This window comes from Leptopilina boulardi, unplaced genomic scaffold (genome assembly GCF_019393585.1).
Source record: "Leptopilina boulardi isolate dan_hultmark-lab unplaced genomic scaffold, ZJU_Lbou_2.1 LbouV2_368, whole genome shotgun sequence".
In the NCBI taxonomy this organism is placed as follows: Eukaryota; Metazoa; Arthropoda; class Insecta; order Hymenoptera; family Figitidae; genus Leptopilina; species Leptopilina boulardi.
In genome coordinates, this window is record NW_026137938.1 from 2,829,156 (window position 1) to 2,852,068 (window position 22,913).

The 22,913-nt window shown below is 23.7% G+C and overlaps 6 protein-coding genes across 6 annotated transcripts; 3 read left to right on the forward strand and 3 right to left on the reverse strand.

The window, feature by feature from the left end:
• Nucleotides 1-1,455: 1,455 nt before the first annotated feature.
• LOC127287369 (ubiquitin-protein ligase E3B) lies at nucleotides 1,456-7,587 on the reverse strand. The gene is made up of 16 exons (XM_051314255.1): nucleotides 7,117-7,587; nucleotides 6,384-6,545; nucleotides 5,935-6,262; nucleotides 5,595-5,786; nucleotides 5,305-5,496; nucleotides 5,040-5,229; nucleotides 4,723-4,962; nucleotides 4,490-4,658; nucleotides 4,280-4,398; nucleotides 4,023-4,138; nucleotides 3,582-3,784; nucleotides 3,097-3,397; nucleotides 2,601-2,993; nucleotides 2,354-2,518; nucleotides 2,115-2,226; nucleotides 1,456-1,919 (listed from the first exon to the last, which is right to left on the reverse strand). Exons 1-16 carry the CDS (start codon nucleotides 7,275-7,277, stop codon nucleotides 1,747-1,749), a joined length of 3,216 nt encoding a protein of 1,071 aa, XP_051170212.1. The 5' UTR covers nucleotides 7,278-7,587; the 3' UTR covers nucleotides 1,456-1,746.
• A 219-nt stretch (nucleotides 7,588-7,806) lies between these two features.
• Nucleotides 7,807-9,179, forward strand: LOC127287377 (40S ribosomal protein S23). Its single transcript, XM_051314263.1, has 3 exons — nucleotides 7,807-7,910; nucleotides 8,499-8,658; nucleotides 8,844-9,179. Exons 1-3 carry the CDS (start codon nucleotides 7,907-7,909, stop codon nucleotides 9,109-9,111), a joined length of 432 nt encoding a protein of 143 aa, XP_051170220.1. The 5' UTR covers nucleotides 7,807-7,906; the 3' UTR covers nucleotides 9,112-9,179.
• A 108-nt stretch (nucleotides 9,180-9,287) lies between these two features.
• On the reverse strand, nucleotides 9,288-10,467 carry LOC127287376 (DNA repair protein XRCC2). Its single transcript, XM_051314262.1, has 2 exons — nucleotides 10,267-10,467; nucleotides 9,288-10,132 (listed from the first exon to the last, which is right to left on the reverse strand). Exon 2 carries the CDS (start codon nucleotides 10,111-10,113, stop codon nucleotides 9,301-9,303), a length of 813 nt encoding a protein of 270 aa, XP_051170219.1. The 5' UTR covers nucleotides 10,114-10,132; nucleotides 10,267-10,467; the 3' UTR covers nucleotides 9,288-9,300.
• Nucleotides 10,468-10,619: 152 nt separating this feature from the next.
• LOC127287374 (GDP-D-glucose phosphorylase 1) lies at nucleotides 10,620-12,368 on the forward strand. The gene is made up of 5 exons (XM_051314260.1): nucleotides 10,620-11,031; nucleotides 11,176-11,456; nucleotides 11,589-11,691; nucleotides 11,774-12,095; nucleotides 12,175-12,368. Exons 1-5 carry the CDS (start codon nucleotides 10,828-10,830, stop codon nucleotides 12,324-12,326), a joined length of 1,062 nt encoding a protein of 353 aa, XP_051170217.1. The 5' UTR covers nucleotides 10,620-10,827; the 3' UTR covers nucleotides 12,327-12,368.
• Nucleotides 12,369-12,506: 138 nt separating this feature from the next.
• LOC127287378 (cilia- and flagella-associated protein 44) lies at nucleotides 12,507-20,207 on the forward strand. Its single transcript, XM_051314264.1, has 24 exons — nucleotides 12,507-12,850; nucleotides 12,920-13,049; nucleotides 13,159-13,321; nucleotides 13,425-13,564; nucleotides 13,637-13,931; nucleotides 14,016-14,160; nucleotides 14,228-14,418; nucleotides 14,496-14,735; nucleotides 14,813-15,124; nucleotides 15,204-15,465; nucleotides 15,547-15,766; nucleotides 15,850-16,120; nucleotides 16,215-16,381; nucleotides 16,451-16,669; nucleotides 16,747-16,857; nucleotides 16,920-17,112; nucleotides 17,177-17,563; nucleotides 17,629-18,060; nucleotides 18,147-18,318; nucleotides 18,387-18,688; nucleotides 18,756-18,955; nucleotides 19,028-19,245; nucleotides 19,314-19,453; nucleotides 19,530-20,207. Exons 1-24 carry the CDS (start codon nucleotides 12,793-12,795, stop codon nucleotides 19,692-19,694), a joined length of 5,133 nt encoding a protein of 1,710 aa, XP_051170221.1. The 5' UTR covers nucleotides 12,507-12,792; the 3' UTR covers nucleotides 19,695-20,207.
• A 10-nt stretch (nucleotides 20,208-20,217) lies between these two features.
• LOC127287375 (TATA-box-binding protein) lies at nucleotides 20,218-22,839 on the reverse strand. Its single transcript, XM_051314261.1, has 5 exons — nucleotides 22,218-22,839; nucleotides 21,904-22,034; nucleotides 20,713-20,956; nucleotides 20,430-20,628; nucleotides 20,218-20,313 (listed from the first exon to the last, which is right to left on the reverse strand). The coding sequence occupies exons 1-5, from the start codon at nucleotides 22,491-22,493 to the stop codon at nucleotides 20,237-20,239; spliced, it is 927 nt and encodes a 308-aa protein (XP_051170218.1). The 5' UTR covers nucleotides 22,494-22,839; the 3' UTR covers nucleotides 20,218-20,236.
• Nucleotides 22,840-22,913: the final 74 nt, after the last annotated feature.

A 22,913-nucleotide genomic window follows, 5' to 3' on the forward strand; every position in this document is an offset into this window, starting at 1 on the left:
GATTAGCCACTGGCAGCACTGGGTGGGGGTCACGTGACGTGCGCACTATATCATTGCGCATTCAACACAACCATAGAATGTATAAGTACCTTGATACTTCGATGACGACAACGACAATGACCAATCATCAAGTCCGTCGACCTCATTGTCTTTCCATTATTTTCATACAAATTCATCTTTTTCCAATAATTATCTTCAATATTATCCTACTCTTGACACTTTCTTTACTCTACTTGTTATATTATCCATAAGTTTTTATATTTACTGGAAATTTATTGTTAATTTCTTTCTTTTCATTGTTGCCAACAGAAAAAAAAATTATTTCCATGTTGTAACTTTTGGCGCCAAATAATTTTTCGTATTCTGAAAAACTTGTCCAATAATTTTTAAATAAAATATTGGCTAATTAATTAGTAGAAAAAAATAACTAGTTATTAGTTAAAAAAGACTAATTACTAGTAATAAAATAATTAAATTAATTATAAATAGCGTTAATAGAAATTATTTTTTAAATTCAAATTTAGAGTCGTTTTCGATTATTTTTGTGCCAATTTTTTTTTTTAAAGTCGATTTTGAAATTGTTTTGATATAAAAAGCGCATAAAAAACTTTTTTTTTCTATATTTATAGGATATGTTGAATAAAAATAAAGTCTTCGTATATTTTATTAACGTATTTACATAATTATTAAGTTCTTACATATAAAACATTAAATTACTTTTTTTTATAGAATTTTTTTTTTTTTAAACATCCCAATAATATAATTGGTTTTAATAACAAAATATGATATTTTTGCGATTTAAATAAATACATTTTTTAAATTATCCCCCACATGTTATAGTATAAATATATAATAATGGCAAATAATTTCACATAATTAAATTAATTTTAATTATCCATTTAAATAAAAATAGAAACTTTTTTACATTCCTTAACTTTTATAAATTTATAAAAAAAAAATTATTCATTTTTTTCAATTCATATGTAAACCATTAAAATGAATCATATACAATATAAATTTGCATTAAACGCTAAAAAAAAAGCGCAGAGAAAATTAATAATAAAAATGACTAAATTTACAAATTCTTTGTCTTCTAAAAATAGGATTATATATATATTTATTTTTTTTTTAATTTCTAAACTTACTGAAGAAATAGAAATACAGTCTGTACATATTATGATTGTGCGTCCAACTTTTCTCGTATATATTATTAAAGATGCGCAATGATCGGAAAACAAATATACTATTATTAAAATTAACAACAGTTAATTGAAATTAAAATTTATAGACTGTAGTTAATTTTGAACACTCGTTTTTTTATTTTCTGATCATTCCATGTAAAAATTAAATTTTATTAAGAAGAAAAATTTACTTCAGACATTTTGTTTAAATATATTACGACCATCAATTCCTTCTTTAGAATTAGAATATTTATATAGTCATTTTTCAAATATATAGTCTCCTGAATATCACTGTTATTTATTATATAATATATATTTTTATGTAATATTGCAATCTATACATAAAATTAATTTTTCATTCTAAGAAATATATTTTAAAAATTTTACTTATGTTTAAAATCATCAGAGTCACAATTTTTCGCAATATGCACCTGAATTATATATATATATATATAATATATTCTATTTGATATTTTACATATATATTTGTTATTAATTTGCAATTTTTTGTTTTCTTTTTTTTTTTGGTTTTCACAGCTATAGCGTTATATTTAAAGAGAATTAATTACGAAAGTTCAAAACCTGTATTGCTTGTAACAGCGTATCGTAATTTTTCCCTTAAAGTACTTTTTTTCTGATAATTTGGCAATTTCAGAAGATTGAAACACGTCGAGGATGTGGGCAATCTATTTTGTGGATCCTTTTTGCGAATTGTGAAAAATGCCCTAATTATACTGCCTGAAATAAAAAATGATAATAAAAATTATGAATAATAAAAAATTATCATAATATTCATAATTTATAATAGTAATTATATTTATTTTAAAAAAAAAAGAGAAAAGATTTTTGATAAAAAAAAAATGTAAAATAGAATTTTATTTGAATTTTAAAAATATTAATTTTACTTTTCAAAATTTGAAATAGTAATTTTACCTATCGTATCACCAGTGTCTTCATCAGCACCAACTTCAACGCATCTTATTGAAAATGGAGGTTCCAAATGAGCGAAACCAAGTAACGGTGATTTTGAACAACTAGTTACGAACTATATAAAATGGAAATAAAAATTTTTTAATGTTAACTTCAATTTTATGAATATTAAAAATAGAGTAATATTTTCTAAATTGTAGAAATTATTTTATTATTTGCAAAAATGTTATTAAAATGCATACCTTGAGAAATAATCCTCTTTCTTCTTCGGAAAAGTCTTTTTCTAAAATATCCCACAACCAAGAAACCACTCGATGACTATCATGAAAACCTCCATAATATTGAGTATGTCTTCGTAAATCACGAAGATCCAATGGTACATTATCGCCCGATATTAATCTTTGTAACTGAAATTCAAAACAATTAATTTAAAAAATGTTTGAAAAAAGAAAATAATTATAATTAAAATAATAATTTTTAATTATTAACCTCAGGTGTTGAGAAAAGTGACAACCATTCTGGATTGATAATTGAACGAAAACCTTTAATAAATGCAAATGTTTGATCTTTAATTTGTGTCACCATTCGAAATCTTGCCATTGAATGAACGTAATTAATTTTATTTTGATCAGTAACAGGTTCTGCACGACCGCCAGGTATTAATTCATGTGTAACCAATTTTCCCATGACATCCTCGTCCAATGAAAATGATAATTCTAATTGTTGTACATCGCCATTGTAATTTTTCACAAGTGTTAAACTTCGATACAAATCACGATCGAGTGATGCTAATTCATCGATATAACTGTAAAATGCACCGCATGTTTGGCCAGAAAATTGTGAAACAAAAAATGAAGCAAACGGTACGTCAACGACTATTCCCTGCAAAAAAAATGTAATTTTCGTATATTTACTATTTATTTTTTTTAACATCAATAAGAATTTTTTTTTTTAAATAATAATTAAATTATCAAAATATAGTTACTTCATAAACAGCTTTTCCCAGCATTCGTCCGACAAATTCAAAAAGTAAAAGATGATTTTCCTGTATTGAGGAAGTTGGCGAGGGATAAAGTCTATTTTCACTGGTGGCTTTAAATAAATTTAAAGACGGATCAAAGACTCGTTTAATTGTTTCCTCGAGAAATTCCTTAAACACACCATCCTGATCGATTCCAGCTTCGTCCAAACCTTGTTCATTAACAAAACGAACTCTTATTACACCTTTTAATGCCTGAGATGGTAACATTGCCAATTGTCGATAACCGTCTTCTACAATTCTTGAACTGAAATATTAATTTATTATTTTAAAACAATATAAATAAATTAATTTTCAATTTTTCAAATTTATTTCACAGACAAAATTCAATTTAAATTTTATAACTTTTTTTAGCTTAAAAATTCATTTTTTAATTTTCAATGAATTTAATAATTAATATTATTTTGAATTAAATAATTGTTTAATTTTACCGATGAACTGAAATTAGAGTCGATGGAGGACTATTACAGGCACTTTCGGTTAAACCAAGTACTGCTTTTTCATCAGCAATGTGTTTTCGAAACAGTACAATTCTTTCAGAATGAGGTATAACGTGAGGCATTTTCGAAAGAAGTAGCGCCGCTCCTCTTCGTCCTTTTTCTAAATCAGCAAGAAATCCTGAAACTCGAACCTCCTGTTTAAAAAAAAAAAAAAAAAAAAAATCATAATATAACTACAAAGTTTCATTTTACATAATTATTCTTCTATTTCTTTCAATTTCAAAAACAAAAAAAAATCAATTTTCTTTTTATTTCAATTTTAAAATGGAAACTAAACATTCTGTTATTTTAATTAAATTATTAAATTTCAAATTTATGGAAAAACAATTTGAAAAAAAAACATTTAAAAAAAAGATTTAAAAAAGTACTTAACTTTGCCAACCAATGACCATCTGGACAAAAAGTTCGTCTACAATCTCGTCGATATATTGTCATAAGTAAAGTATGCAATGATGTAAATAAGGGATTATTAACAACTGATTTTCCATCTGCAAAAAAAAAAAAAAAAAAAAAAAAAAAACAATACATTAAAAACCGAAAAATATTTTGTATTTTAAAGATACATACTAATTTATTTTTTTAGCTAATAAAAATTTAAAAAAAAAGTTGAGTAACATTTTTTCACATACCGAATAAATTGTTTAGAACTGCTTTATAAAGAAATTGATTAAGAAAATAGGACATTGTAATAAAATCCGAAATTTTAAAAGGATCCTGCGTCTCATACATATTCATATCGTCCAAGAGTCTGAAAAATTAAATAATCAATAATAAATTTTATTATGATAATTATAAATAATTATTGTTTATACAATTTAAATAGAAAGAAAAATACTCACGCAATATAATTCGTCATGCAATCACAAAATAATATTAACATATGAAATTCTGGCGCTGTACATTTTGTATTTGCTGCTAATAAATCGAGAAATGCCTTTAATCCACAATGAGGGCCAAGAGTTCCCAAAAAGAGCCACATATGATATAAAAGTTTACCGCTGCTTAAACCTTAATTAAAAAAAAAAATTAATTATTTCTTTTTAAAAAATTTTTTTTTTCTGAATTTACATACCTATTAAAATATCAAATTTAATTCCCGTTAATGTGTCGAGTGCAGTCTGATAAAGTGAACATATTAAAGCTATTTTCGTCGTTTCAGGACTTCCCAATTTACGATAATTTTTATTACTATTTGTTCTGTTTGTCCTCGCTTCAAGAAAAGCACGAACAAAAATATTTGTTCCCACTGATGTGCTTTGTTGTTCCAATTGTGGAGGTGATTCATTCTCAACAAGTTCCATTAATGGTTGACCTATTTTTTTTAAAAAAAGTAAATATAACGAATTTGCATTAAAATTAATGAATAAATAATACTTTAAAGAATATTACCAAATAATTGAGAAACAATTTTTCCAGTCCAAAGCTCAGATAATTGTAATTTAACAAATGGAATTACACTCGGTAGTGATGGATCGATTTTTTGGGCAAACCATCCGAGAATTGGATGCCAACTTGTTAAATTACTTTTTTTTGCTACCACATATTGTTGACAAGCCTCCAACATTTTTGTTACAACGAACTAAAGAAAATAAAGAACAAAATTAATACAATAATTAAATAAATTAATTTATTTAGTTTATTTCAATAAATATACCGTAAAAGATGGAAAATAGGCGTCTTTTAAAACTTCTTCCTTCTCGATTGTTGCTAATTGAATTAAATTCGCTAAAAGACATAATGCATAATTTCCTTCAAGTGCATTAAAAACTATCCTTAAATTTTGTTCCGAATTTAATAAATCTAGACTTCTCGATAGAAGATTATGTGTTGTAAATAATGAAATACACTGTAAAAAAAAAGAAAATATCGATAAATTGAATTTTTAATTTGAAAAAAAAGATAATTTTCGAGAATTTATTAATAAATTTTTGATTTATAATATACCTTATCAAAATCTTCTTTATTTAAATGATAAACCAATGAAGGAACGCTAAGGATATTTATTAAAAACAATGAAACTAATTTATCAGACATTTGAGATGAAATCAAAGGCCTAAATGTTAACGTAATAACAGCTGTTAATTCAACAGGCGTTAATGTAATACTTTCTCTCGCCATACTTCTAACCAATAGAGCCTGAAAATAAATACAAATATACAAAATTTTTGTTTAAATTTAAAATAAAAAAAATTTTAATTATCTTCAATTATTAAAATATTTAAAATATATTTAAAATAAACTTTATTATATTATTTTTTGCTTTAAATAAAATTATAATTCTTACTTGCATAATATTATAAAATCCATTGCTGACTAGATGTCCCATAATATTTGCACAAAGTTGATTCATTCCAGTTTTGAGTTTTTCCATTCCATTGAGATGAAGAATTGCCCATGTTTTCGGTGATGTGAAACTAATTAATGTATGTAATCTTAATACAATTGATTTATTGTCAGTGACAATTTCTGGTTTAAGATTTTCTAAACCACACATACAATGATGTAAAATTGTTTTTATTTGTGAGATCCATGATATGTTATGCTCTTTATTTAATGCAACACCAACGTAAGAAAGTTTCGGTGATTCCGATAAAATTGACTGCACAAGATATCTGAAAATTTTTTTCATTATTATTTATAATAAATAATTATTATTATTATTACAATAATGAAAAATAAGTTTTCAATATAAAAAAATTTAATTAAAAATTTTTTTTTTTCTTGGAAAAATACCTGCATAATTTTTCCACTCTTTCCTGATCTTTCTCCTGTTTATATACAATTAAAAATCTAGAAATTATTTTGTATATATGTAAAGCTGGTTTTAATTTGATAACGTCATTTATTTCATTATCAATAGATTTTTCATCTGCAAAATTGTCATCAAATTGTGTTCTGAAAATAATAAACACAATTTTAATAGCGTAATTGTCAAAGAATTTAAAAATAGGATATAAAAGGGGGGAAAAAAAAATTTTATAATTTCTATAAAATAATTTTTGATTTTTTTTTTTTAAATAAATTTATAAATTTCAAATTACTAATAGTTATTTTTGTATAACTATATATAATCTTATTTTTTTGCTCTTTGACCATATCATGAATTAAAAAGATTAAAAATTAGCGTCATTTGCTATTCTGTCTCTTTAATTCGAACATTATTATTATTATTATTATTATTATTATTTGAAGTACACAACAAATAATTATTTTTTTAATGGATTAAATCTACGTTTTCTTAAATAAATATTATCGATATGGAAAGTTTTCAATCTAATCTTTATTATTTACTATTTTAAATATTGGAATAATGATAAGAAAGTGAAATTTTAATTTATTAATAATTAATATACAAATATATTTAAAAATTAAGTAAGATTTTGATTTTTCTGTATCAAATTCAAGAAACAGAAATTTGTATATATAAATAATTGACATTAGAATGTAAACAAGATAATTTATTTACCTAATTGAATTGGCGAATTTAATTCGTGCCAGCCATCCTTTGACAAGTGCTTGAATGCAAGTTGCTGCTTCTCCACGAATTTTTTCATTGGCACGTTCTTCCCTCGCTGCTTTTGTTTGTTGAAGGAAACTACCTTTTGATGATTCCTCAGCTTTAAACATTCTCCTTAATTAAAACGACCTTATGAATAAAAACAATTGTCAAATCATAGTATTAAATCTATAAACTAAACATTGTCAGCTCTTCATCGTTTAATATTGTATATTTATCGGGCACAAATAATATTTTTAGCATATTCACTATACACTGTTATTTTCATTACGTGTTAAAAAGTCAATAATTATTAATAACTCATCACTTTTTCAACTATTATGAATTTCAAGTGACAGTTTTATAAACGTCTTCGGTTTCGACTTTTTTTTTTTTTTTTTCTCTCTCTTTTTCTTTTTGACAGACTACCTTTGTTATTGTAGTGTTAAAAGTGTTGGAAATTTCTTTTTGAAAATTTCCCAAATTCCCTAGAGAATGTTTCGGTAAATTATTATTAAAATTTTTATGGAATTTAGAACAAAATCTTATAGTGCCTATATAAAAATAATATAAAAGATTTTAATTAAAAATTTATTATTTGATAAATAACTTCTTTTTTTTATATTAATTAAAAATAAATGTTTGATAAAATTTCTTTTTTTTGAATTATTTCCCCTATTTCCGGTTGAATGAAATTTTCACCATCGATGAAGCATTCGATATTTATCGAAAGTTCTTTTCCTGTACTTCCGCCACCAAGATGGGTATGTGTTCGATCATTATTTTGTATTTTTCCCTTTTTTTAATGGTTTTTAGTTAAAATTTATGTGTTTTTCTTAAAGAATTTGATAAAAGTGACTTTAATTACACGGTCTAATGTTATAATTTGTTTAGAATTGTTATTTTTTTGAGAAAAGTGTTAAATTAAAAATGTGTGCTCACCGCGTGGACATTATTACACATATAAATTGTTTTGACATTTTATAAAAACAAAAATAAGCATAATTATAAATAGAATCGTTAAATTAATTTGAAATACATTTTTTTTATACGGAATGTTTTTAATTAAATTAGTTGTTTTTTTTTGTGACATTTGAATACGAACTAAAAGTAAGGTTAGGTTTTATTAGTAGTAATTATTTCTCTTGTATACTATGTACATGGTTAGGTTTTATTATTATAGTTTATCAATATCGATGGGAATGTTTTTTTTATTCGTTTTGAAATAGTCTTTTGTGAAATTAGTTTTTTTTTTGACATTTGGAAACAAGGATTATCAATTTTTAGGTTATGTTCTCGATGAAAATTTTGATAAACACATAATGAAACATTTTTGGTTTTTTTTTTTTTAGGTAAACCTCGTGGTCTTCGTACTGCCCGTAAACACGTGAATCACAGACGCGACCAACGTTGGTGCGATAAGGATTATAAAAAAGCTCATCTTGGAACGAGATGGAAGGCCAATCCCTTCGGAGGTGCTTCCCATGCAAAAGGAATTGTTCTTGAAAAAGTGTGAGTATTTTATGATTATTGTCTAAATAACATTCGTTATTAAATTTTTTTTTTTTAAATTTACTAAAAGTTTCATAATAGATAAAAATTCTTTATCAAGTTTTTTTAAAATAAAAATCTGTGTTTAAATTTAATTTTAAAAATACAATTGTCATAAATAATTTAATTTTTTTTTTTCTTTACAGTGGTGTAGAGGCAAAACAGCCAAACTCTGCCATTCGAAAATGTGTGAGAGTACAATTAATTAAAAACGGAAAGAAAATTACGGCATTCGTACCACGGGACGGTTGTCTCAATAATATTGAGGAAAACGATGAAGTTTTGGTCGCTGGATTCGGTAGAAAAGGTCATGCCGTGGGAGATATTCCCGGAGTAAGATTTAAGGTCGTTAAGGTAGCAAACGTTTCCTTATTGGCTCTCTATAAAGAGAAAAAGGAACGACCTCGTTCGTAAATTTTTACATTTACTAAAATGTATTTTTATTTTCTTCATTAATAAATCTTCAAAAAAAAAATTGAAAATCACTCTCTTTTTCTTAAAAACATTCTCAAAATTAATTTTTTCTACCTACATTTTATTTAATTGAATAATATTCTGTAATTATAAAAACTGGTTATTTTTATAAAAAAAAAAAATTTTTTTCTAATCAAAATTTAACCACTTTATTCCAATATCACATGTTTCGTAATTAATTATTGTAGAACCTTTCATTGAATCAACTTTACATATTCCTTGTGATGAATTTAAATTTTTAGAAAGATTAATTTTATAATTTGCTTCTCCAAGTATTGTATTTTCATTTAAATTTTGTGAAAATGTACGCATTTGTTTTACATCAATATCATTTTGTTTTATATAAATTGTTTTAACATTATGTAAAAATGTTGCTTGTTGAATTTTTTTTAATATATTTATAACATGTGTATTCATTGTATAATGTTCAATTTCAATTTCACGATCATTCCAATAATATTCCGATATATTATCAATGGCAATTAATCGAATTTTATTATTATCATTAAAAATTTTTGGCAATAAATATAAATTAGCTTGAAATTGTAATGAATTATTACATTTAATTATATGTAAATTTTTTAATGATAATTCAACAATTTCTTGTAATTTAATATCATTTAATGTAATTGATTTATTAATTAATGACAATTTTATTGAATTTTTAATTATTTTTATCAATTTTTTTAGGGAAAATTTTCCATCTGTTTCAATAAGTAGAACATTAATGTTAAAACCTTTGTATTCAATTGGTAGAATACATGTTGCAATTAAATTTGTTAAAAGAAGTGTTTTACCACATTTTGATTCGCCGTTTATTTCAACAGTTTGTTTATTTCCTAATTCATCGGGAAAAAGTCGATTATCCAAATCTAGAGGTTTTTTTGAATTATCATTGACTCTTGCAACTAATTGAAAACCCGATTCGATGATTGTTGTCATTGTCGAGTGTTTTTATATTCTATAAAAATAAAAATATTTTAATTTATTCCAATAAAATGTTAGTTTTTAAATTCCACCGTTATTAAGAAAATTTAAAGCGGATGTATTATATATTAGAATTAATTATTACATGCAGAATAAATATAATGTTACCTGATAAATAATAATTATAAATATTTACACACAAAATCTTTTATTTCTTAATTCATCTTCTGTTTCTCTATTATGAATGAGGTTATGTCAGTTACCGGCATGAAGTTGGCACTAAATTCAAATATAGATGAAAATTATTGGAAAAAACAAAATTAACAATATTTTTTATTCTTTTTTTTCATCTCTCAAATAAAATTTTTTAGAACTGTATAATTTACAGTATAAAATTTCAAATAACTTAAAAAATATTTTTGAAAAAAACTTTTAATTTACTTGCGCATGCGTGCGGGAATATCCGCCATTTTTGGATTTTAAAAATTAATAGGTGCCAACACAACAAAACAACTGTCAAAAAAATGAGCTAGGTTAGGTTAAATAAAAAGTTAAAATGACATTTAAATTAAAAATTGAAAAACATTGTATCAAAAATTAATTTACAAAAATATTTTTAAAAAGAACAATTGGAATAAAAGTGAGTTAAAAAAAAAATCAGCCGTTTGTTTTTTATATTTCAAATTTTATCGTAATTTTAAATGACAGAAAATTTTATGAATAAAAAAGATGAATTGTAAATTATTTCCCATATTTCAATGTAACCGAAATAATTTTGTCTTTAATATTAATCAAAACGAATCTCACGATTCTGAATTTGATTTATTTATTAAGAAAAAATGGCAAGAGGCTTTAGATGATAATAATTTTCGATATAAATTAGATATTCAAAAATGGAAAATACTTAACGGCGAATATAATTATTTGGCTCAGGTAATTCGAAATTATATTAATTTACTGTATAATTTAATATTAAACAAAAAAAAAATTGTTTTATCACTTTTAATAATTTTAATATATAATTAATAAATAAATAATATAATTAATAATTACTTAATAAATAAATTTAATTTACAGTTAAATATTAATAGAGCTGAAAATCGACGTAAACCAGAAGAAATATCTTCAATGTTTCAACCATTTGATTTAAATCGATTTAATTTTAATAAAATATCGCATAAAGAAATTTTATTAGATATAAATTGTGGAGATGGAAACAATGTAATTGCAATTAATGTTAGTCCAATTGAACAATATCATTGTTTATTTATTCCTCAACGATTAGAAAATTTACCACAAATAATGACAAAGAATAGTCTTCAAAATATTTTGGAATTAATGATGATGAGTAATTCAATGTAAGTGTAGTTAATATATTTAATTAATTAACTAATTAAAACAAAAAATTAAAATTCCGTTGAATTAACTAAAAAAAATAAACTAAAAGAATTTTGTTTATTTTATTTTTTAATTTCATACTTTCGTTCCAGTGATTTAAGAGCAGCTTTCAATAGTTTAGGAGCTTTTGCTTCAGTTAATCATTTACATTGGCATTTGTATTATTTACAACATCGAATGCCTCTCGAAAATATTGTAAGTAAATTATTTAAATATTAAAATTATTTTTGTTTCAAAAACAAATAATTTTTGTCAATAATTAAAAATCATATTTTAGGAACTTAATAATTTTAATAATTCACCAATTCATTTATTAATTGATTTTCCTGCTAAAGGATTTTGCGTAAAATTTTCATCAATTGAAAATAAATTAATTAATAATTTAACAAATTGGGTTTTTCTAATTATTAATTATCTTCAAAATAATAATATTGCCCACAATGTTTATATTACACGTGGGAATAGTAAAAAAAATTCACCACAAATTTTCGATGATATTCGTATTTATATTTGGGCAAGAAAACACAGTTATGGTGTAAAAAATACAAAAGCCTTTTTTCCAGCAGTTTGCGAACTTTTTGGACATTTATCAATTAAAAGTAAGTTTTCTTTTTAAATTCTATACTTCAAAAAAAAAAGAGATTAAAAAACTATAAAGATTTTTAAATATTTTCTTAGATCAAGAGGAGTATGATACGTTAACTGAAATACAAGTAGCTGAAATTTTTAAGGATATCACTGATGAGACTTTTTGTTCAGTGAAGGAAGAAATTTCCAAATTAGTTGGAAAACAATTATTACTTGAAAATAAAAATTCTTGTGATATATAAATGAATTATTAGATTGTAATTGAATATACATAATTAATTTTACTGAAATTTTATTTTAACAAAAAAAAGAAAAAAAAATGTGCTAAAAATTAGCATCGAATTCATTAGGTTTAAATTACACATAAAAAAAAAGAATTCAAATTGATTAGAAAGTAAATCTGATAAGAATATCGCATGAACTTTCTCATTAAATTGATTCAATGTAAAAAAAAAGACTAACTCGAGATATAAAGTTTCGAATAAAAATTAATTTTATTTTCTATTTTTATTTTAGAAATATGAAAATTTTTTAAATTATTAAAAATGCAGTAAATGAATCAATGTAGTTTCTATGGCAACCGTATTGTTACTAGTTTCTATTTTCTAAAACTAGACGTCGTGTCTATATAAAAAAAAGGAATCAATATAAAATATTTTCTTTTTAAATAATAAAATATAAAAAAAAAATCGATAGGAAATTTAAAAAATGGACAATGAAGATGATTTAGAAAATTTTTCCAAAAATTTGGAAATTAATGAAAGAGGTTACTATTGTTAAATATAAAAAATTATTCTATTTTCTTTTTTTAAATAGAAAAATGAAAATTTTTCAGATATTCAAGAAGAATTTATTGAAAATTCTAATTTCCTATCGAAAAATGTTCAATACAATTCTAATGATTATATTTCATGTGCTAAACGTACGGATAATGGAACTGTACCAATGAATATTTTAGAGCTTCAGTATCCTTTTTTTTCCAAACTATAAATTTTTTTCTATTTTCAAATGAATAAAATTAAAAAAATTTTAATCCCTCAAATGTGATTCTTAACAAAAAAAAAAAATATATAGTCATTCATTTGGTTATAATTGTCAAAGATATTTTAATATATGTGTAGCGGATTCGAATACAATAATATTTGCCTCGGGAAATTTAATTCATTTTTTTAATGTAGCGGAAAGGAAAATTTCATTTAGACGCGGATTCACAGGTGGTGGAATTGGACATATTACAGTTAGGTGTTTATAAAAAAAAAAATTTTTTCTATAGAAATTGGAATAATATTTTGTAATTTTTTTTTTCGAATTTTAATAAATATTGTGTAATTGTAATTTAGAAAAATCCAATTTTCAATCACATTGCCATTGGTGAAAATGGAAACGATCCTCCAATTATTATTTATGAATGGCCAAGTTTAGAAATAGTGACAATTCTTTGGCATGGAACAACTAGATCATTTTCTCATTTGGCATTCAGGTGAAAAATGATGTAATTTTCTTTTATCGAGTGTTATAAAAATGAAAAAATTTTTTTTTTTTTTTTTTACAGTCCAGATGGTAAATTATTAGCATCACAAGGAGGTGAACCAGATTATTTATTAACAATATGGAATTGGCAACAATCAAAAATTACATTACGTTTCAAATCTCATGGTCAAGATATAATTAATGTAATGTTCTCACCATTTGTTTTTGGACATTTAACAACATGTGGCTTGGGACATATTAAATTTTGGAAAATGTCGAAAACATTCACGGGTCTTAAATTGAAAGGTGAACTTGGTAGATTTGGAAAGACGGAAATTTCCGATATAATTGGAGTTTATCCCATGCCTGATGAAAAGGTGAATTTAAAAATTAAATTTTTTAATTTTCAAATGAGAAAAATTAATTCATTTGATTATGAAATAATATTTTTTTTAAAATAGGTCGTATCTGGCTGCGAATGGGGAAATATTTTAATATGGGACGAAGGATTAATTAAATTTGAAGTTTGTAGAAAAAATAGAAAACCATGTCATAGCAGTGTAATAACACAATTTGAATATAATAACGGAGAATTAATATCAATAGGTATTTATATTTTAATTATACAATTATTTTAATTTATAAATTTATTTTTTTTTAATTTAATAATTAGGAATGGATGGATGGATACGTATGTGGTATTATGATACAATTGATCAAGCTGATCCGCCTGATGAAGATCGTTTTCTAGAGATTGAACCTGTTTATGAATTTTGCATTAGTGAAAAAGAAAAAAATTCTAAACTCATGTGTATTCAAAAACAAGATCCTAACAATTCAGAATCAACTTTTTGGTATGCTCAGGTAGAAAAATAAATTAAATTAGTATGAAAATAATAATTATTTAAAAAAAAAAATTGATAAAATATTTTTCATTTCAGGATGCAAATGGTGGATTGTGGATAATAGATCTTTGCACATTTCAAACACCCGAATTGCCAAGAAAAATTTTTAATTGTCACGCTGGACCAATAAGTGACATAACTTCTTCAGATTGGGGACCATTTATTGCAAGCATTGGAAATGATAAATTATTAATTTATAATTACGAAAAGAGGAAATTAATTTTAAATTACAAATTCAATGATATTGGAAGTCAAATTATTTGGTTACCATGTGCAGTACGTATTAAATTAAATTACTTCGGTTGATTTTCAATTATGATAAAAAAAAAAAAAAAAAAAATCATTATTTATAGATCGAAGGTACAGGTTCGACACTTATTTGTGCTTTTGAAAGTGGTGTTATTAGAATTATTATTCTAAAAATATTCGAGATCATTGACAATGAAGAACAATTTGTGAAACTTCTTCAAGTATTGAAACCACATAATAAAAAAATTACTACAATGTCATTGAGTCTTAATAATAAACTTTTGATAACAGGAAGTGAGGATTTTACAATTTTTATTTTTTCAATTAACAAACTAAACAATTATCCTTCATTAATACCAATTGGTTTTATTAAAACACCATCGAGTGTTACTTGCATAACTTGGAAATCTGAATCTGTAGGTTTTTATAATTAGAAAAACTTTTTTAGTTTAAAAAAATTTTTAATTTCTTTAAATTAATATTATTTAACAATAGATGACAACAATTCTTGTTGGTTGTTTAAATGGCAATTTTATGGAAATTGAATTACCAATTGAAACGAAATCGAATGAAATTTCCACATACGAATTAGTTGATTGCAAAATGAAAATTTTTCAATTTCAATCAGTGAAATCCGAGATAAGAAGAGAATTGGTGAAAATTAAAAATGAAGAACGAAGAAAATTAAAAATTTCCAAGTTGGAAAAATTAAAATTAAATAATCCTGAAATTGAAATCGATGAAGAGAGTGATGATAGTAATCTTTTAATTTAATGTATTTATTACTTTTTTTTTTTTTTTTTTTTTGAAAAAATAAGTGAAATTTCTTTATTTTCAGTGGAAGATGAACAATTACCGGAAGTATTTATTCCCAAAATACCAAATAAAGTGTTAATGGCGAATTATACAAATAGAGGAACGATATGTCTTTCAATGGGAGGATATGATGCTGGATATTTATATGAATATTCTGATTTTGAAGAAATAAATTTAAAACCAACTAGAAGTAAAATGATTTTTGAAGCTGATGATATTGAAATTCGAAGCTACTTATTCTAGTATGTTATTTTTAAAGAATTTTGAAATTCCTTTTATAAAAATTTTGTTTATTTCTTCTCTTTTTTATAAATTAAATTTTCAGTAAAAAAAATAAATATATATTTCTTGGAATGGAACACGGTGAAATTCGTGTTTGCCGAATAAATTCCAATGATGATATGGATTTTTCGGATTATTGGATAATTTCAATGCATGACAATTTTAATGGTTACATTCCAAAAATATTGTTAAGTTACAATAATAATGTACTTATAACATGTGGACACGATGGAAATTTATTTACTTTTGAAATAAATGACGAGAATTCTAATTATGAACACAAAATACCTGTTCCTGAGAAAGGAGAAATTCTTGTTAGTTTCTGTTTAAATTGTAAAATTCTCACATTAATCAATTGATAAAAAAAAAAATAATAATAATAATTGTTTAACTTTACTTTTTATTTAGCCAATTTCCAACGTTAATGACATTGAAGAAATTAATTATCCAACTTTAGAGAATATTGTCCGTCAAGTTGAATTCGATAAAATTTCAATGGCAGCGCAAGAGAAAAAGAATTCTATTTTGGCTCTATTACAAAGTTATACTCAAGATTTTGCCAAATTAATGGAAAAGTAAAAAAAAATTAAAAATTATTCTCTAATTAATTTTATTGAAAATTTAATTTTTACACATCTTCGTAGAAATCGTGATCTATTAAAATCTCAACAAATTTCACAAGAGGATTTTGAAATAGATCCAAGAATCACAAAAGAATTAAACAATCAATTGGAATTGGAATTGAATTTTGTGCATAGAAAAATGTCATTCAAAGTGGAAAAATCGAAATTAAGACTAAAGAAATTAATGGATCATTTTGTCGAGCCTATTACTTGCCTTCCATTTTGTGTCCATAGAATCCTGTGAGTTTCCGTAAATTTTTTTTGGCTACTTTCAGTATTTTTGGTAATTATTAATGTTTTTTTTTTTTTTTTTCTAGAAAACCAAGTACAAAAATTTATTCTTTTCGGGAACATAAATTGGATGACAATTTTTTTGTCACGTACACCAAAGTTTCGCGACTTCTCGCAGAAAAGGAAAAAATCAAAAAGTAAACAAACTATTATTAATTAAATATTATTTATCATCTTAAAATTGTTTATTTGCAAATAGATCATCAGATCTACAAGTAAATCAATCGATAATTGAAGAAGAAGAAGAGGAAAAGGAAATTATACATGGAATAGAAAGTTTTCTCAAAGGATTAAATTCTTCTACATTTGAATATAAAATGGGAGTAGAAATTAATCAGATATTAAAAAAATATAGAATGCGTAAAGCACGAATAGAAGAAAGAAATAGAGAAGTAAATTTAATTAAAAAAAAATTTCGAATTAATTAAAAGATATAATTAAATTAATTAATTTTAGTGGAAAGAAATTTACGACAGTAAACCAGATCCAAATGCAAATTTTTCGAATGATAATAATACACTTGAAAAAGCAGAAAAAACAATTGGCGATTTTAAATTAAAGAATTCTTCTGATTTACAAAAAATGAATCAAACTGTCGACAATGTACTAAATAAATATAAACAATTATTGGATTGTCGAAAAAAAGTTCATTATCTTCGAGAAGATTTTAATAACAAATTGAGAGGAATAAGAGAAAAAAAATTAGCATTACAGAAAGAATCACAGGATTTAGTGAATAAATTAAAACAAATTCAAAATGAAATTCCAGAAAAAAATAGAAAATCTTTACCTTCAGTATTCACTATCGATTATCACATGGAATTTCCAGAAAAACAACTCGAAGTAAATTATTAATTACATTAATTTGATATAATAATAAAAAGAAAGACTAATTTCGTCAATTACAGATTGAAAAATACAAAGCAACAATTATAAAAGTAGAGGAAATAAGAAAAAGCAAGAAACCAGTTTTTGTTAATTTTAGTCAAAAGGATATTCAAATAAATGTATCGTTCGACATTTTTCGTAATTTAACTGTTAATGAGAAAAATGAATCAATTTGGGAACGTGAAATGAAACGTAGACGAAATTCAAAACGAATTCAAGAGCAAAATTTCATTCTCAATGAAATAGAAAAAAAATATCAACATCTTGATAATGAATTAGATGAACTTGAGAAAAATAGAGTTGAAATAGCCATGGAAAGTGAATATTTAAATTTATATTTATTAACATTACATCAGGAATTAATAATTCTTCGAAATTACGAGGCAACGGAAAATTCTTTAACAGAAACAGTTAATAAAAAAATCAAAGATTGTGCAATAGTGAAAAAAAAGGTAAAATAGAAGCTATTTTTATACTTTTTCAAAAAAAAAAATTATTTTTTCGATTACAATACAATTCCTTTTTTTTTTTTATTTAGATTCAATCAATAATGGGACAAATTGAAAATAAAAACAAGGAAATTGTAAAATTACAAGAAAAAATCAAAGAACTTTCGATTCAATACAGAGATTTAATAAATGAAAATAAATTTCGCGATTTTCTACTGAGGATATTTAAAAAAAAATATAAGCAGCCAAAAGGAAGTGACGGTTTGTCAAAAATAAATAAATTAAAAATTAATTATAAGAAAAATAATGAAAGAGAATATTGATTATAGAATCTTCATCATCGTCATCAAGTTCGGAAAGTACATTAGATGAAGATGATGAGATTTCCATTGACAGTCGAGAAATTGGAATAATTCATTATGATGAAAATATATTGCCTTTTGGTTGTGACAAAGAACTTTATGATGCGGCATTTGTAATGCGAGAACATAGATATAATTCTGAATTACAAATAAGAAACGAACAGAAAAAAATTGAAGGATTACGAAAAGATAATGAAATTGAAAATAAAAAACTCAAATTAATGGAATATGAATTGAAAATCAGTCAAGAAAATTTGGAAATTTTCATGGCAATTATATTTAATTAATCATATTTAAATAGTTTTAATTTTACTAACAATTTCTTTTTCTTATTAGCAAGAGAAACATGAAAAATTAAATTACATTGATATGACAGTGATATTAAAATTTCATCAATTACAACATTTTTTATCAAATTCTGAAGTCACTGCAAAAATTAGTGATTGCATTTTATTTGATAGAAAAAAACTTTCCGAATTGTATGCAAGAGTTGGAGAATTATTACAAGAAACAAATGATGAATTAATTAAATATAAGTATGTTTAGGAGAATTAAAAAAAAGTACATATAATAATATTAATAAACAAATTTTTCATTGTCATTTATAGAAAAACTCGGACATATCTTTATAGAATAAAAATGGAATGTAAACAAATGGAATCAGAAATAATTAAATTAAAATCAAATGTTAAATGTGAAAAAATTAATAAATTTGGACAAAATATTTCCATAAATATTTTATATGAAGCCGTATTGCGAAGTTTGATTTATGATATAAAAGCAAATTTAAATTCCATTGTCAAATCATACGACGAGAAAATAAATTGTAAATATAATTTTTCCATTTTATTTATAGTTTTTAGAAAATAAATTATTGTTTGAACATTTCTATAGGTGTTAAATCAAATTACCATGATAAAATGGAAATTCTTAAAAATTACTTACAAACCAATACGGAGAAATTAAATTTTCTTGCCGTTTTAGAAGAAGAACAATTGAAATTACGAAAATTGTTAAAAACTCCATTAATAGACGTAATTTTTTTGTTTTAAGAAATTTTATTTTTTTTTAATATTAAACTTTAATTAATATTATTTTTACGCTAAACAGGAGGATTCTTTAACGGAATTTATGAATGATATAAAATTTTTAGAAATAACTTTAGATAATCAAAAACAACGAACAGAAATTTTACGCAATGAAATTCGAAATTTTTATTTAAAGAAAGAATCTTTAACTCCTATTGTTCATAAAGGTAAAGTAAAATTAATATGAAAAACTAATTGTTTCATATTATTTTTTTTTCAAACTTTATTTTCGTCATAGAAACCTATATGTACAAAATTTTCTACTATTACGCTATAAATTAAAAAAAAAAATTATTTTTACCCTTTTAAAAATTTTGTAACTATAATTTTCTATTGTAAAGATTTTTTTTAAATGAAAATCGGTTTCAACAAATTCTGACTAAAATATTAATCCTAAATATAACAAGTCCTTAAAATCTAAATCTTCTCTCGTTCTATGATTAAAACTTAAATCAGATTTGGAGAAACCGGATTTCTATTTTAAAATTTTAACCAAAATTGAAGTCAATCAAACATGCAATAATTTTTTCAATGAATTAATATAGATTAAATAAACATTATATAATAAATAGTATTTCAATATTAAAATTTATGTTAATCACGAAATTGTTTTCGAATTTTAGAAACTTGAAAAATATAATTTTTCGTGCAATAAAAAAAAAAAAAAAAAAAGGAAAATAAATGGAATCTTGAGAAATCACATGAAGAAATAAGTGAATAAAAATTTCGTTATTGCTTTTTAAAACTCTTAAGAATAGGATAAATATTATCAAATGCTTCATAAATTTCTTGCCTTACTTTTGCACCTGAAATTATAATTATTAGAATTACTAAAGAATAATTATTTTTTTTTTTTAGTTTACAAGAAATATTTGTTATTATTTTAAAGAGTAAATAATAAATATTGTTTTTTTTTGTTTACCTGTGAGTACAACTTTTCCGGAAACAAAAATAAGGAGAACAATGCGAGGTTTCACCATTCGGTATATTAATCCTGGAAATAATTCTGGTTCATAAGATGAAAATTGACCGTGAGTTAAAACTAATCCTTCCAATCGAATAGGAAATTTAACATCACAACTTCCTACCATATTTTGTATTTTAAAATCGAGAAATTTGGCCTAAAAAAAAAGAAATTTATCAGAAAGACAAATTTATAATTCTTATTAAAAAAAAAAAAAATAATTTTGAAATAAATTATATACCGGAAATCCTAGTTTTTGAATGATTCGCGCATATTTTCTAGCTGCAAGTCGTGAATCTTCTTCACTTTTTGCACCAGTACAAACCATTTTTCCACTACTGAATATTAAAGCAGTTGTCCTTGGTTCTCGTATTCTCATAATTACAGCAGCAAATCGTTTTGGATTATATTCAGCGTTTCTTGCGTGAAGCGCTATTTTTTTTAAATCTAATTTACAATTTAAATTAACTGTTGATACAATATTTCTGTAATAAAAAAATTAGTTCAATTAAGGACGTTCATCCACGGAAATGTAGACCTCTAGAAAAAAATAATTAATTAACATTTCAATAATTAAAATAATATTATTAATTGTACTTTCGGAAAGATGAGATATTAATTTTCAAGAAAAAAAATTTTAAACCTGCAAAATTTATTTATTTATACAATTTGCATAGGATAACATGTTTTTGTTGTATCGCTTCTACAGAATTTTTTAAAAATGATTCGATTACAATGAAAAAATTATTTTTTGAACATTTCTATAGGTGTTAAATCAAATTACCATGATAAAATGGAAATTCTTAAAAATTACTTACAAAGCAATACGGAGAAATTAAATTTTCTTGCCGTTTTAGAAGAAGAACAATTGAAATTTTTATTATAGCTTATTTATTAGCTTATTTTCTTCGGAAAATGATTCTCTACAACTTCACCGTGGGGATTTTTTAAACAAGCAAGCCGTTTGGAAAATATGGCTATTTGTTTAAAAGAAAAATTTGAATTTTTTAAACAAATAGCCATATTTTCCAAACGGCTTGCTTGTTTAAAAAATCCCACGGTGAAGTTGTAAAGAATCATTTTCCGAAGAAAATAAGCCATATTTCATTGAAATCGAATCATTTTTAAAAAATTCTGTAGAAGCGATAACAACAAAAAAATGTTATCCTATGCAAATTGTATAAATAAATAAATTTTGCAGGTTTAAAATTTTTTTTCTTGAAAATTAATATCTCATCTTTCCGAAAGTACAATTAATAATATTATTTTAATTATTGAAATGTTAATTAATTATTTTTCTCTAGAGGTCTACATTTCCGTGGATGAACGTCCTTAAATAAAAAATTTAATTTTTTCAAGTGTTTAAAAATTTTACGAATTATGTTTTTTTTAAAAAAACAAAAAAACAAAAAAAAAAAAAAATAGAACATACTGAAATTGTGGAAGAATTCCAGGATCTGCGGAAGCTGGAGTCATTGGTGTCATTGGTCCTGGGGTTGATGGCCCTATTGAAGCGGGAGCCATTTGATTTGTTGGCTGTACAATAGGAGACATCATATTTTGCTATAATAATAAAATATAAATAATTTAAAAATTGTTTCTTTATTTAAATCAAAATTCTTAATTTTCTATCTTATTCTCGAAAATTAAGAGAAATTTAAAAATTATACATAAATGTAAAGGACAAAATTTATATTAAAAATTATATAAAAAAAAATATGTATATATTTTCAAGATAATAAATACCGGAGTCTGAGGCTGCATAAGACTTTGTGGTGTTGCAAAAGAAGGTGTTGGTGCATAAGTATGAATTTGTTTTTGAGGTGTTAACATAAGCATTCCACTTTGTAAATTTGGACTCATTGAATGTAATTGTTGTAATTGATATTGTTGAGGTTGTTGTTGTTGCTGTTGTTGCTGTTGAAGAGCATTGGGAAGAATTTGTTGATCTTCTTCAGGTTGATGCAACGGTGTACCAATACTTGGTATACTAAAACCTGGACTTGGTAACATTTGATCCATCTTGACAATATTTCTTTATTTAAAACTTATTTTTCTTTAATCTAAATTAATCACTATTCACTTTTTTTTTTGTAAATATATATTTGTTCGTCTCACACACTATCACATTTGCACAAATTAAAATTTTAATTTCACTTATATGACAACTTTTCTTTTTAACAAAAAATAAACTTTTTTATAGGTTAGATTTTTGGCGGTTGTGTCAATCTTTCTCCGCAAGAAAGATTTGAAACATAATAAATAGAGGTATAAATAAACTATTATATCCAATTGTCACTAATTGAAATAATTGGTTATTTTAGAAAACTAATTTAAAGAATGATAATTATTTTTTGTATACAAATAGTTATTTTTTTTAGGAAATATATATATAAGGCATTGGTAACTGTATATATAGATTAGCTACATGAAGTTGATACA